Below are 13,759 nucleotides of genomic sequence, written 5' to 3'. Positions count from 1 at the left end.
CAGAAATCAGAACTACTGACTTGGGGAGAGGAGGAAGCTGCCTCTCCAGGGTCCTGAATAAGGGTTCAGAGTGGTTTGGGAGCTGTTCCGTGGATTGTTGGAAGGGGGCACATTAGGAGTTCAAACATTTATATCAGCTGTGCTGTGAAATCCATGTGTATTTCAGCACACTTAAGTCAATCCAAAGGTTAATGTTATGATTTTTAAACATCATAGAAACTGGTAATTCTCATTCAGCTGATCAGTAACCCTTTTCTTTTTTATTTAGAAGAACAGGTTTATTAATAGGAAAAAGAACAGGTGTGATTTGTTATTTATTCATACTATTTCTCTAATGTGGTCAATATTTTCATGTATTAAATCTAATTTATCCTTCTAAATATGATAATGTACTTTGCAGAGTAGAGCAAAGTCCCCAACAGTCAAGGCCATGGGTGTGTGATCCCTGCGTCTTTGCTAGTGTGATGGCTCCCTTCCTTTTCTCTATCTTTTGAAAACAAACGGCAATGATAAACCCATCAGATTGTCTTTAACAATAACTCAGAGTGTTTTTAAAAGACATTTCCAAATGGATTCATAAAATTTAAGTGTCTTTTTCTTCCTTCAAGTGGAAGTGGTAGGTGGAAGTGACAATGTCAGAGGAGCCACAGAGACTGACGCTGGGAGCCTCCCACACTGCCCAGTCAATGGCCGCTAACTACTGATGGGAATTTTCTTCTGAGGGAATCATTTCTTGGGTCCATACCCTTTGTGGCCATTTTTGATTATAGTATTAGGGCTAATAAAGCCGTTGGATTTCTGAAAGAAGGAAAGTATCTTTTTATAAAATATTCTTGATTTTATAGTACAATGAAACTAACACAGAGACACCAAAATAAACTAAATCAAACTTTAGTTGACTCTTTAGCTGGCTACAAGAGTTTTTAGGAATAAAACTAAATTAGATACAAATGAAAAGTTATATAAGTGTGAAAGAGTCAAAACTAAGTTGATACAATGGGAAAAATGTGATATGCGTAAAACAAGATCCAAAAGATTGTTAAGTCTTTCTACCAGAACAGGATGGATTTAGTGGTACAGTGTAGACATTTCAATAATTTTTCTCTCATATTAAGTGTCTAAATCAACATTAAGATGACTTGAGAGCCAGGTAGGATGGTGCATGCCTGTAATCCCAGTGACTCAGGAGGCTGAGGCAGGAGGATAACAAATTCAAGGCTAGTCTTAGCAATTTAGACCTTAAGCAACTTAGTGAGACCCTGTCTAAAAATTAAAAATAAAGAAGGATGTGGCTCAGTGGTAAAGTGCCCCTGGGTTTAACCTCTAGTATCCCCTCCCCCTGCCAAATGACTTGAGATTTAAGATTCTAGATTAACTCTTAAGGAATTTACAGTCTTTGTTTCTTTGTTTATCTTAAGATCTGTAAAATCTGTACAGCTTCTGATCATAGTGTCAGACTTTTTCACTGCTTGTTCTTTAACATCACAATTAAATTATAGATATTCTAGGTTTTTGAAAGCATCAGAATCAGGCATAGTCATGACCATGACGTCTCTTCATTTGCCATTGTGCACAATGGATACCATAGAATGTCTGCCTCATGGAATTAAATTATTAAAAAGCATGCAATGCAAACTGGCTACTGCAGTGGCCGAATTAAAATGGTGCTCTGAGTTACAGCTGTGCTATAAAGACTGTGGCACGATTGCTAGTAATAACAGATCCAGTGCTGGGATCTGTATCCATTCATACCTAAGAATGTGATAAAATACATTTTCTGTGTGACACATGATGCTTATTTTTATACCGCTTAGACTAGAAAAAGTGGCAAAATTCTCTTGCTGTCAAAGATGAGACCATGAAAATAGGAATGAAAGCATCAGTTTGTGGGTGAACTTGAATTCTCATAATATGGAACCACATGTCCTTGCTGGCAGGGTAGAACCAACATAAAAAGTGTGGGCTTGTAGTTGAGCGATATGCACTTGGCTTTGATATGCACTTGGCTTTGATGTGCACTTGGCTTTTTCTGTGCTCTGGTTATTTCCCTATGACATTGAGGTAACTCTCTGAATGATGCTTACATGTACATTTCTTCTGTAAATCTGAAAAAAGCTGGTGGGAGGACTTGCAAGGATCTTTGTCATTGCTAACTCTGAGTGCTGTTCAAATGTGACAATGTTTGTATCTTTCTCAGTGAGTAAAGAAAATTAGTTTAACTTCTTTGTAAACTATCTTTGCAAACTCAAATTATTTAACGACTTAGACAATTTTGACATTATAGTCCAGGATGTTTAATTGCATAAAAACTAAGTTTTGAGAGTTTGAGTTTGTCAGGAAGAAAACTGTCATGATTTTCAGTTCTCCTCCTGTGATTACTGAAGAATATAATGAACAGTTTTCTGTTGCAAAAGAAAAAAAATCAAATATGGGCACACACTGTCAGATATGTTTATAGGGAGCCTCAGCTCTGTGGAGTTGAGAGACGTGCTCTGCTGAGGAACTGGCTACAGCCTGCTCTCTCATTCATCAGGCATCTTCCTTTCTCCTGATCAGTACAGGGCTCTCTGAAGAACAGCGTGGGCTGATTGCTTTTTGTGACACTCCCCACTTCATTTTTCTTTTTCTGTACTATAGATGGCATTCATTTCATTTTTTTCCCATAGAAAAACATCAAGTTATATTTATATACTGTTATTTCTGTTACAGTTAATAACTAAGGGCTTGAAGCAAACAAGAAATTATTTGGCATGAAATATGAGGCAACCTTTCATAATTACAACAGCACAGAAGACCTACATGATGGAGACTGATGGAAAGCTATGCACATAAAACATTTAGGCACATACATCAAATTTCCAGAAAGTTAGATTTCTTTTTCTGAAAAATTCTATCACTGTATTAAACCTGTTACATATAGGTTTCAGGTGAGATTCTAACTTACATTTCAAGCAGGTAAATAGTGATACACATCTCCCTTACCTTCTTTCTTTGGGTCCTCACTTCTACACTACCATCAAGATCAATCTGTGCCTACACAGGATTATTAGCTAACCAGGATAGCCTCTGTCTGCAGAGAGTCTTTCGGTTGTGAAAGAATCAATAAACATGTCATTATTGATTTCTCATCTAGTACCCTGTATGTGAATGATGCAGTTGGGGATACAAAAGAAATTGAAGCATGGTTCATCTTACAGGGGTTTAAGATTAATCTTGTTGAGGGAGAAAATTATGAAATCACTGCTATTCTAACATTTTTGATTTATGAAAATGGTACCTTCATATAATTCAAAGTAGTGATTGTGCATGACAAAACAGTATGTAATCAGATCTCAAATGATGGGGTGTAAACTACAAGTACTACCCAGGCAAGTATTCTTTGTGAAGTGTATAAGGGGGCCTGAATTTATCAGAGAACATTGTGTGGATGGATTGTATTGGGAGAGGTGAAGAGCTCTAGTGCAGGCAATCCCAGCAAGATGAAGCTCTGAAGGTGGGATGATAGATTTCACATGGAAGGATCTGGCTGCTGGGCTGGGAAAGAGTGGGGCCTGGAAGAGGGCGGAGCTGCCGGTGTCAGTTGGTCCAGGTGTCCCGGCCTGAGACATCCTCCTGATCCCACCCCCTCCCAGCGCCTCAAACGGAAGATCATTCATCAAGAATTTTACATCGAAAATCTAAAAGTTTTTTACCCAAGATGATGAGTGCTGATATGGATGCAGTTGATGCTGAAAATCAGGTGGAACTTGAAGAAAAAACACGACTTATTAATCAAGTGTTGGAACTTCAACACACACTTGAAGATCTCTCTGCAAGAGTAGATGCAGTTAAAGAAGAAAATCTGAAGCTAAAATCAGAAAACCAAGTTCTTGGACAATATATAGAAAACCTCATGTCTGCTTCTAGTGTTTTTCAAACAACTGACACAAAAAGCAAAAGAAAGTAAGGGATTGGTTTCCCTTCTGTTTTAAGGAATTGCTGCTGACCAGTTTTTTTTTTTTTTCCCCTTTAAAACTTGGATAGATTTCAAAAGTTTCAGTACCTTTGTTTGTGGCTTCATTGAATATTTATGAAGATAATGGCAGATCTAGGCAAAATTAACTGCATAACAAGAGAGTTTGTGTATTATGTTAGTCTATGAAAATGTGCAAATGTATTGTAGAGACTTTATAATTAGAACTGCATATATTTATGAGACTTGAAGATGAATGTTTTATCAAATTTGCTTTGATATATAGGTTTAGCACTGTCTTTTATTATATAGGCTTAGTAAAATATATACGAAAATAACCACCATGTTGTGAAAAAGTGACCAAAATCATGTACTGAATGCACAGCTTTATGTACCCTGTCCACCATCTTGTGCCTCTTCTCCATTTGCCTCTTTCTTCCCATTTCCCTTCCCCTAAGGAAAAAAAATTTCACATTTGTAAAAGTAATTTTAATAGTTAATCACTGATGAGAGTAACATGACTCTAATTGTTGAAACTTAACCAAAATAAGATACTGTCTTAGCTAGGGCTTGTCCTGTGTGGTATTTAATAATAAGATAGGATTGATGGTTTCTCTTTAAGCAATTGAAGATGGACTGAAACTATAAAAATGGTCTCATACTGGGAAGATTTGTTTAAAACTTCCTTTTGCACAAAATAACCCACTTAGGACCTGAAAAGATAGGAGTTCTGGTCATGTATGTACGTTCAAGATAGATCTATCTTGAGAAAAAATAGAAATGGGCAGGAAAGAACTTGGTAAATACTACTCCAAATGTTTTCACTCCAGATTTGTGTTCTCTCTGGCAGAATAGACTTTTGGCGGACAAAAGATAGATATGGAAGTGCATTAAGTTTGAATAACTTTATGTAAGCTACATAGGGAGACCAGTTATCATTTGGTCTCAAGGACATTTACCCAATAGATCAACTCTTGCAAAATTCTTTGAGAATTTATTAGTAACAGAATCATGAACACATGGTAGAGTATACATGTACAATAATGGTAATTTTAATCTTAGTATTTTAGCTCACTATATTCTCCCAGAATTTTCTGTAAATTCTGCCATTTAGTTTGCAGAGGTTTAGTCATTCTTTAAAATTTTTTAAAATTTAGTTTTTAGTTTATTTGGTAAGGGAATCAGTATTGGAAATAATATTAAGATAATAGGAAAAGAGACCCACTAATATAGCTTATGATTATTAGATTTGGACTACTTTTAATCATGAAATAATCTTATGTATTAGTGTAAGATTTGATATGTGACTTTAGCTGTATGAATATATAATTAAACTGCAAACATTTTGCATCCCTTTTGTGACCTAATTTACAGATATTTAAAATTGTGTTACAGTTCTGCTTTGCTGTTTAATAAAAAGCTATTTCAGAAAAAAAAAAAAAAGAGTGGGGCCTGGAATGGAAGAGAATTGAACTGGGAATGGTAGTGGGACTGCTGTAGCACTAATTGTAGACAGCTGATTGAAATGGGAGGGAACGACTGAGAAACACAATCCAGGGAGCATATCCCCTAACTTTCTTGCTGCATGAGATTTCTACTTTGCAAATTCCACCCTTTCCTTCATTTGTGTCCTTCTTTTCACACAATGATTTTTATGTTTTGAATGTGTTACATGTTATGCTAGATGCTGTGTGTGCACGACATGGTTCTTGACATGTCGTGTTAACAAGATTTTAAGAACATATATCTTCCCTCCCTAAACCAATGTTAAGTTTTATTGTGATGAGGACCATGAGTTTTTGTTTTTATTATTATTTCAAAAACTGTAGTCAATATGCGATAATCACCATTGATATGAAGAAGGAAAGCAATGGTTCTGGTTCTTAGATCCAGACAAATAATATAATAAGATATTATTGTTATCAGCCAATTATTATGGAATTAATTCTTGGAATTGTGAAAGACTTCAAAAAAAGAGAACGATCCTTTGAGCTGAGGGTAGAAGTGTTTTGGAGATACACAAAAGATGTGTGGGAGGCTCAGGAGGTTGGAACTGCCTGTACAAAACACAGACATGGAGGACAAAGTGACAGGATCCGGGATGTGCCCATGTGCCAATACTGGTGAGTGACAGGTGAATGAAGGAAGAAGAGATGGTGCGAATGGACAGGTGCTGGATAGACATCTTTATTACCAAAGAGCTTAGGTGATGTGTTATGATCCAGGTTGATTGGAAAGATGGGTTCTGACTTGTTAAAAATATCTCCAGTAGTAATAGGATAGAGGATAGAGGGGATTAGTGGCATGTCTAAGCAGGGAAACTGGAAAGGAAGTGATTGCTGTTGCAACCATTTGTGGCAGATAATCCAGGAGCAATGAAGGTACAAGGAGAAAATACAGAAAGTAACATGATAAAATGGACAGACCTTGGTGTTTGAGTATGGGGGATTAAACAGAGAGAAAAAACAGGGACTTTGTCCTGTTCGTAAGTGTGCCTCCAGCACATCGAAGAAGGCTTTGTATCTAGGTATCCGGTAAGTATTTGTCAAAATGAACACATTTTTTTTTTTTAATTCAGGCAGGCCTATTAGTGTTTTAACAAGCACCCTAATGTAATTCTGACATAGGTGCTAAGAGGGAAAAGTTCAGGGAGCTCCTGCATTTCCCAGGGTAGCAAAATGGTTGCGTGCCAATCACAAACAGAAGAGAGGTAGGAAGGGAAGACAATGTGTTCATCTGTGGACCATCGAGGGACATACTTGTTATTTCTAGAAGAGCCAAACTCTAAGACATTATAAGGGAGTAAGGGGATAGAAAGGGAGGAGAAGATAAAGAATGCCAAATCAGACTTCAGAATCATAGAAAGAGGATTAGGTTAAGTAAGAGAGATGTTTTCAAGCTAAAAATTTTTGAAAGCATAGTTTGTCCAGAGAGTTCATGAGGACGAAAATTGACACAATCAATGTTCAGCTTTGGGGGACTCAGGAAAGAGTATCATCAGTGTTGGAAAATTAAGGACCCTTGTATTTTTTTAGGTTTGATCAGAAATTAAAGTTGCCTTACATTTTACATTGTTGTATATATGGTGGACTTCTGCTCTTTCTCTTTACCACAGAAAGAAAGGAAGCCTATGGAATGGTGATTTCAGTAGTAACAAATCTATTATTACTGAACAATAGCACCTAAATATGAAGATATCACTGTTAAAAATACTGACTTGGATCATCAGTTTTTAAACAGAACAGACAATTTCAAATTAATGGCTAATATTAATCATGATGTTTTAAAGGAATATGATTTTTTTCAATTAATAAACTTATACTGCATACATTGATGCATTATTTCTATATAAGATATGATGGGCAATAATTACCTCAGTGCATTCCCATATGTGGCCTAATTTAGCTGGTTCCAAGAAGTTTTGAGTGGTCACCCTCAAATATAATTAGTTTCAAAAAAAAAGCTGGATGAAACTCAAAGCTTTTTGGTTCAAGAGGGGCTTGAATTTAGTGTTTGAATGAGCACCCCACTGTTATTCTGACACAGGTGTTCAGAAGTCCTACTTGGAGGAACACTGTCTTAGAAAGCTCTCTGCAGCCTGCATTTCTTCTTCGTGGTGTTCTTGTGCCCTCAGGTGGTATGATGTAGTACTATGTGCCTCAGATTTCTCATTTTCACTGATTAGAAAATGAAAGTTCACTGTGTCTGCCTGTTATGTAGTCTTTATTTAATCCTGCTCTAAACCTATAAAATGCAGATTTTTGCTTTATTTTGAGAACTTTGAAGGAGTCTTTAGCTGAAGATGCCAAAAGATTTATCTGGTGGCAGTATTTTCATAGGCCAAGTGTTTATCCTTTCCTTGGGTTCTCCCTCTGAGTATCCTTAAGGATTCAGGAGATCTATTTTAGAACAAGGCATCCCCAGAGTCCGCGATGCTTATTTGAATTTTTTATTTGATAGTTTTTAGCTACTAGGAAGGACACCGCTAATACATATATAATGAAGGGCATGTAGAGTAAAAGGGTTAAAGGTAGGAATTCTTTCTTTCTCTGCTTCCTGTCTCCTGGCAGTCATTAAATAGATACTTGTTAAAATCGCACCAAAGAGTTTTTGTGGGTGATATAGTCCTAGCTGGGATATATTTTGTATAAATGAGGAAAGAAATTTATAACTTTGTAGCCTGTTACAAAGGGTTCATGCACTAAATACAGGACAAACTATGTTCAGAAGAAGTAAGGCTTCACCAGAGGGGTGAGAGGACCACAGCCATTCAGGAAATCCTAATGGAGGACATGTTATTTGAACTGGAAGCCCCCAAGAATGGCTTTTCTTTGGGAGCCTTTGTGCAACTGTGCTGTTGACTTATATATCATTCAATTTTATTTGTTCTTATTGTGTTTCTTTGATTCTTTTGTTCAATATGAATTATGTTCCAGGTATCGTGCTGAAGTGTGGGGATATGAAGTTGTGTAAGACTGACTTAGTCTCTATTTATATGGAACTCCCATTCTGGTAGTGAAGATAAGAAACAACTATATAAAAAAATAACAAAAGAAATACAAATTGAGATGAGATTTATGAAAGAAACAAGTAAAAAGCTGAGGTAGGAAATAGGAAATAACTTTGACGTGTAGGATAAGGACTATTTTGTAATATGGATGGTGAAAACCTTCCAGAGAAAAGTCAAGCTGCTGTGTCTTTTGTGTCCAATATTATTTTAATTGCTTCTCATGTATTAATCTGCTAATCTTCTCAATTCTTTTTTTTAAATGTTTATTTATTTTTTAGTTGTAGTTGCACAGAATACCTTTATTTATATGTGGTGCTGAGGATGGAACCTAGGGCCTTGCACATGCTAGGCGAGCGCTCTACACTGAGCCACAACTCCATTCTCAATTCTATTAGGGAATTAATTTTATTTTACCTGAGTAGCAGGTCAGAAAACTGAGGCACTAGGACATCAAACCAATTGACATAATTTATAAGTAGTGGAGATGGATACAGGTTTGCACTGCCAGGCTGTGGAGACCACTGTCAAGACAGAGCAAATAGCTGGCAGGAAGCCTCTAAGGCAGGAAGGCATTAGATGGTCAAGGCACTGGAAGAGGACATGTAGTGGGGAGCAGAGAGATGATGCAAGTAGCCTGGCTGTATTCTGAGAACCAGACCAGGGTCTGCTCCTAAAGGCCCTTTGAGAATATGGTAGGGAGTCTTGGATTTTATTCTAAGCATAGTGAAATGCCACAGGTGTGTTTTAAACAGGATTCCAACATAATCTCATAAACTTTTTAGGAGGTAATTCCTACTACAATGTGGAGAACGCACCGCAGGCAGGAAACCAGTTAAGAGGGCTCATTAGGGTTCAGGATAACATTGGGAAAGTGTTCTGCATCCTCAGATGTGGTGGGAGCTGATAACCTACACTGAGAATTTGGCTCTTTTCAAACATGTGCTAATCCAGAAAAGCGTATTTGGTATCAGGAGATAGTGAGTTAAAAACAAATCAAAATCAGACTGTATTATTTTCCCTAGTAAAATAGAATCACTAATGGTTGAAAGTTCTTTTTTGTATAATATGTTGATTTCACAGATGAGAACATCTGAGAAGGTAAGTGATTAATTGCTTTACTGTTAGTTGCAGACTTGAAAATAAAACAAATGTGAATTTCCTTGACCTAACACATGTAAAACTGTTTTTTACTTTTTTTTTTTTTAATTTTTTATTGTGGGTTGTTCAAAACATTACAAATTTCTTGACATATCATATTCCACACTTTGATTCAAGTGGGTTATGAACTCCCACCTTCACCCCATACACAGATTGCAGAATCACATCAGTTACACATCCATTGATTTACAAATTGCCATACTAGTGTCTGTTGTGCTCCACTGCCTTTCCCATCCTCCACCCTCCCCCCTCCCCACCTCTTCCCTCCCCTCCCCTCCTCTCTCTCTACCTCCTCCACTGTATAACCCTGAGGGTCTCCTTCCATTACCATGCAATTTTCCTTCTCTCTCCCTTTCCCTCCCACCTCTCATCCCTGTTAAATGTTAATCTTCTTCTCCTGTTCTTCCTCCCTACACTGTTCTTAGTTACTCTCCTTATATCAAAGAAGACATTTGGCATTTGTTTTTAGGGATTGGCTAGCTTCACTTAGAATAATCTGCTCTAATGCCATCCATTTCCCTGTAAATTCTATGATTTTGTCATTTTTTAATGCAGAGTAATACTCCATTGTGTATAAATGCCACATTTTTTTATCCATTCGTCTATTGAAGGGCATCTAGGTTGGTTCCACAGTCTTGCTATTGTGAACTGTGCTGCTATGAACATCGATGTAGCAGTGTCCCTGTAGCATGCTCTTTTTAGGTCTTTAGGGAATAGACCAAGAAGGGGAATAGCTGGGTCAAATGGTGGCTCCATTCCCAGCTTTCCAAGAAATCTCCATACTGCTTTCCAAATTGGCTGCACCAATCTGCAGTCCCACCAGCAATGTACAAGTGTACCCTTTTCCCCACATCCTCGCCAGCACTTGTTGTTGTTTGACTTCCTAATGGCTGCCAATCTTACTGGAGTGAGATGGTATCTTAGGGTGGTTTTGATTTGCATTTCTCTGACAGCTAGAGATGTTGAGCATTTTTTCATGTACTTGTTGATTGACTGTATGTCCTCCTCTGAGAAGTGTCTGTTCAGGTCCTTGGCCCATTTGTTGATTGGGTTGTTTGTTTTCTTATTGTCTAATTTTTTGAGTTCTTTGTATACTCTGGATATTAGGGCTCTATCTGAAGTGTGAGGAGTAAAGATTTGTTCCCAGGGTGTAGGCTCCCTATTTACCTCTCTTATTGTTTCTTTTGCTGAGAAAAAACTTTTTAGTTTGAGTAAGTCCCATTTGTTGATTCTAGTTATTAACTTTTGTGCTATGGGTGTCCTATTGAGGAATTTGGAGCCCGACCCCACCGACTGTAGATCGTAGCCAACTTTTTCTTCTATCAGACGGCGCGTCTCTGATTTGATATCAAGCTCCTTGATCCATTTTGAATTCACTTTTGTGCATGGCGAGAGAAAGGGATTCAGTTTCATTTTGTTGCATATGGATTTCCAGTTTTCCCAGCACCATTTGTTGAAGATGCTATCCTTCCTCCATTGCATGCTTTTAGCCCCTTTATCAAATATAAGATAGTTGTAGTTTTGTGGATTGGTTTCTGTGTCCTCTATTCTGTACCATTGGTCCACCCGCCTGTTTTGGTACCAGTACCATGCTGTTTTTGTTACTATTGCTCTGTAGTATAGTTTGAAGTCTGGTATCGCTATACCGCCTGATTCACACTTCCTGCTTAGCATTGTTTTTGCTATTCTGGGTCTTTTATTTTTCCATATGAATTTCATGATTGCTTTCTCTATTTCTACAAGAAATGCCGTTGGGATTTTGATTGGCATTGCATTAAACCTATAGAGAACTTTTGGTAATATCGCCATTTTGATGATGTTAGTTCTGCCTATCCATGAACAGGGTATATTTTTCCATCTTCTAAGATCTTCTTCTATTTCTCTCTTTAGGGTTCTGTAGTTTTCATTGTATAAGTCTTTCACCTCTTTTGTTAGGTTGATTCCCAAGTATTTTATTTTTTTTGAAGATATTTTGAATGGAGTGGTTGTCCTCATTTCCATTTCAGAGGATTTGTCACTGATATACAGGAATGCCTTTGATTTATGCGTGTTGATTTTATATCCTGCCACTTTGCTGAATTCATTTATTAGCTCTAATAGTTTCTTTGTAGAGCCTTTTGGGTCTGCTAGGTATAGAATCATATCATCTGCAAATAGTGATAATTTAAGTTCTTCTTTTCCTATTTTTATGCCTTTAATTTCTTTTGTCTGTCTAATTGCTCTGGCCAGTGTTTCGAGAACTATGTTGAACAGAAGTGGAGAGAGAGGGCATCCCTGTCTAGTTCCAGATTTTAGAGGGAATGCCTTCAGTTTTTCTCCATTCAGAATGATGCTAGCCTGAGGCTTAGCATAGATTGCTTTTACAATATTGAGGTATGTTCCTGTTATCCCTAGTTTTTCTAGAGTTTTGAACATAAAGGGATGCTGTACTTTGTCAAATGCTTTTTCCGCATCTATCGAGATGATCATATGGTTCTTATTTTTAAGTCTATTGATGTGGTGAATAACATTTATTGATTTCCGTATATTGAACCAGCCTTGCATCCCTGGGATGAATCCTACTTGATCATGGTGTACAATTTTTTTGATATGTTTTTGTATCCGATTCGCCAGAATTTTATTGAGGATTTTTGCATCTAGGTTCATTAGAGATATTGGTCTGTAGTTTTCTTTCTTTGAAGTGTCTTTGTCTGGTTTAGGTATCAGGGTGATGTTGGCCTCATAGAATGAATTTGGAAGTTCTCCCTCCTTTTCTATTTCCTGAAGTAGCTTGAAAAGTATTGGTATTAGTTCTTCTTTAAAGGTTTTGTAAAATTCTGCTGTATACCCATCTGGACCTGGGCTTTTCTTAGTTGGTAGTCTTTTTATGGTTTCTTCTATTTCCTCAATTGATATTGGTCTGTTTAGGTTTTCTATATCCTCCTGACTCAATCTGGGCAGATCATATGACTTAAGAAATTTATCTATGCCTTCACTATCTTCTAATTTGTTGGAGTATAAGGATTCAAAATAGTTTTTGATTATCTTCTGTATTTCTGAAGTGTCTGTTGTGATATTGCCTTTTTCATCCCGTATGCTAGTAATTTGAGTTCTCTCTCTTCTTCTCTTCGCTAGCATCGCTAAGGGTCTGTCGATTTTGTTTATTTTTTCAAAGAACCAACTTTTAGTTTTGTCAATTTTTTCAATTGTTTCTTTTGTTTCGATTTCATTAATTTCAGCTCTGATTTTAATTATTTCTTGCCTTCTACTTCTTTTGCTGTTGTTTTGCTCTTCTTTTTCAAGGATTTTGAGATGAAGTATGAGATCATTTATTTGTTGGTTTTTTCTTTTTTTAAGGAATGAACTCCAAGCAATGAATTTTCCTCTTAGAACTGCTTTCAGTGTGTCCCATAGATTCCGATATGTTGTATCTGTGTTTTCATTTATCTCTAAGAATTTTTTAATTTCCTTCTTGATGTCTTCTATAACCCATTGATCATTCAGTAACCTATTGTTCATTCTCCAAGTGATGTATGCTTTTTCCTTCCTTCTTTTATCGTTGATTTTCAGTTTCATTCCATTATGATCAGATAAGATGCATGGTATTATCTCTACTCCTTTATATTGTCTAAGAGTTGCCCTGTGACATAATATATGATCTATTTTTGAGAAGGATCCATGTGCTGCTGAGAAAAAAGTGTAACTGCTTGATGTTGGGTGGTATATTCTATATATGTCAATTAGGTCTAGGTTATTAATAGTGTTATTGAGTTCTATAGTTTCCTTATTCAACTTTTGTTTGGAAGATCTGTCCAGTGGCGAGAGAGGTGTGTTGAAGTCTCCCATGATTATGGTATGGTGATCTATTAGACTCTTGAACTTGAGAAGAGTTTGTTTGACGAACATAGCTGCACCATTGTTTGGGGCATAAATATTTATGATTGTTATGTCTTGTTGGTGTATGGTTCCCTTAAGCAGTATGTAGTGTCCCTCTTTATCTCTTTTGATTAACTTTGGCTTGAAATCTATTTTATTTGATATGAGTATGGACACTCCTGCTTGTTTCCGAAGTCCATATGAGTGATATGATTTTTCCCAACCTTTCACCTTCAGCCTATGTATGTCTTTTCCTATCAAATGCATCTCCTGTAGGCAGCATA

At 36.8% G+C, this 13,759-nt stretch overlaps 2 protein-coding genes across 2 annotated transcripts in view; one reads left to right on the top strand and one right to left on the bottom strand.

The window, feature by feature from the left end:
* The window catches only part of Eys (eyes shut homolog), a 1,581,889-nt gene that overhangs the window by 73,706 nt on the left and 1,494,424 nt on the right, over nucleotides 1–13,759 (bottom strand).
* On the top strand, nucleotides 3,562–5,377 carry LOC114095021 (short coiled-coil protein). The gene has a single exon (XM_027938180.2). The coding sequence runs from the start codon at nucleotides 3,698–3,700 to the stop codon at nucleotides 3,944–3,946; it is 249 nt and encodes an 82-aa protein (XP_027793981.2). The 5' UTR covers nucleotides 3,562–3,697; the 3' UTR covers nucleotides 3,947–5,377.

This window comes from Marmota flaviventris, chromosome 6, assembly GCF_047511675.1.
Source record: "Marmota flaviventris isolate mMarFla1 chromosome 6, mMarFla1.hap1, whole genome shotgun sequence".
Lineage (NCBI taxonomy): Eukaryota > Metazoa > Chordata > Mammalia > Rodentia > Sciuridae > Marmota > Marmota flaviventris.
This window is presented reverse-complemented; position numbering and strand designations above follow the sequence as displayed.

Excerpts from the sequence above, each read along its gene's own strand:
- LOC114095021 (XM_027938180.2), top strand. The coding sequence starts at position 3,698 with ATGATGAGTGCTGATATGGATGCAGTTGATGCTGAAAATCAGGTGGAA.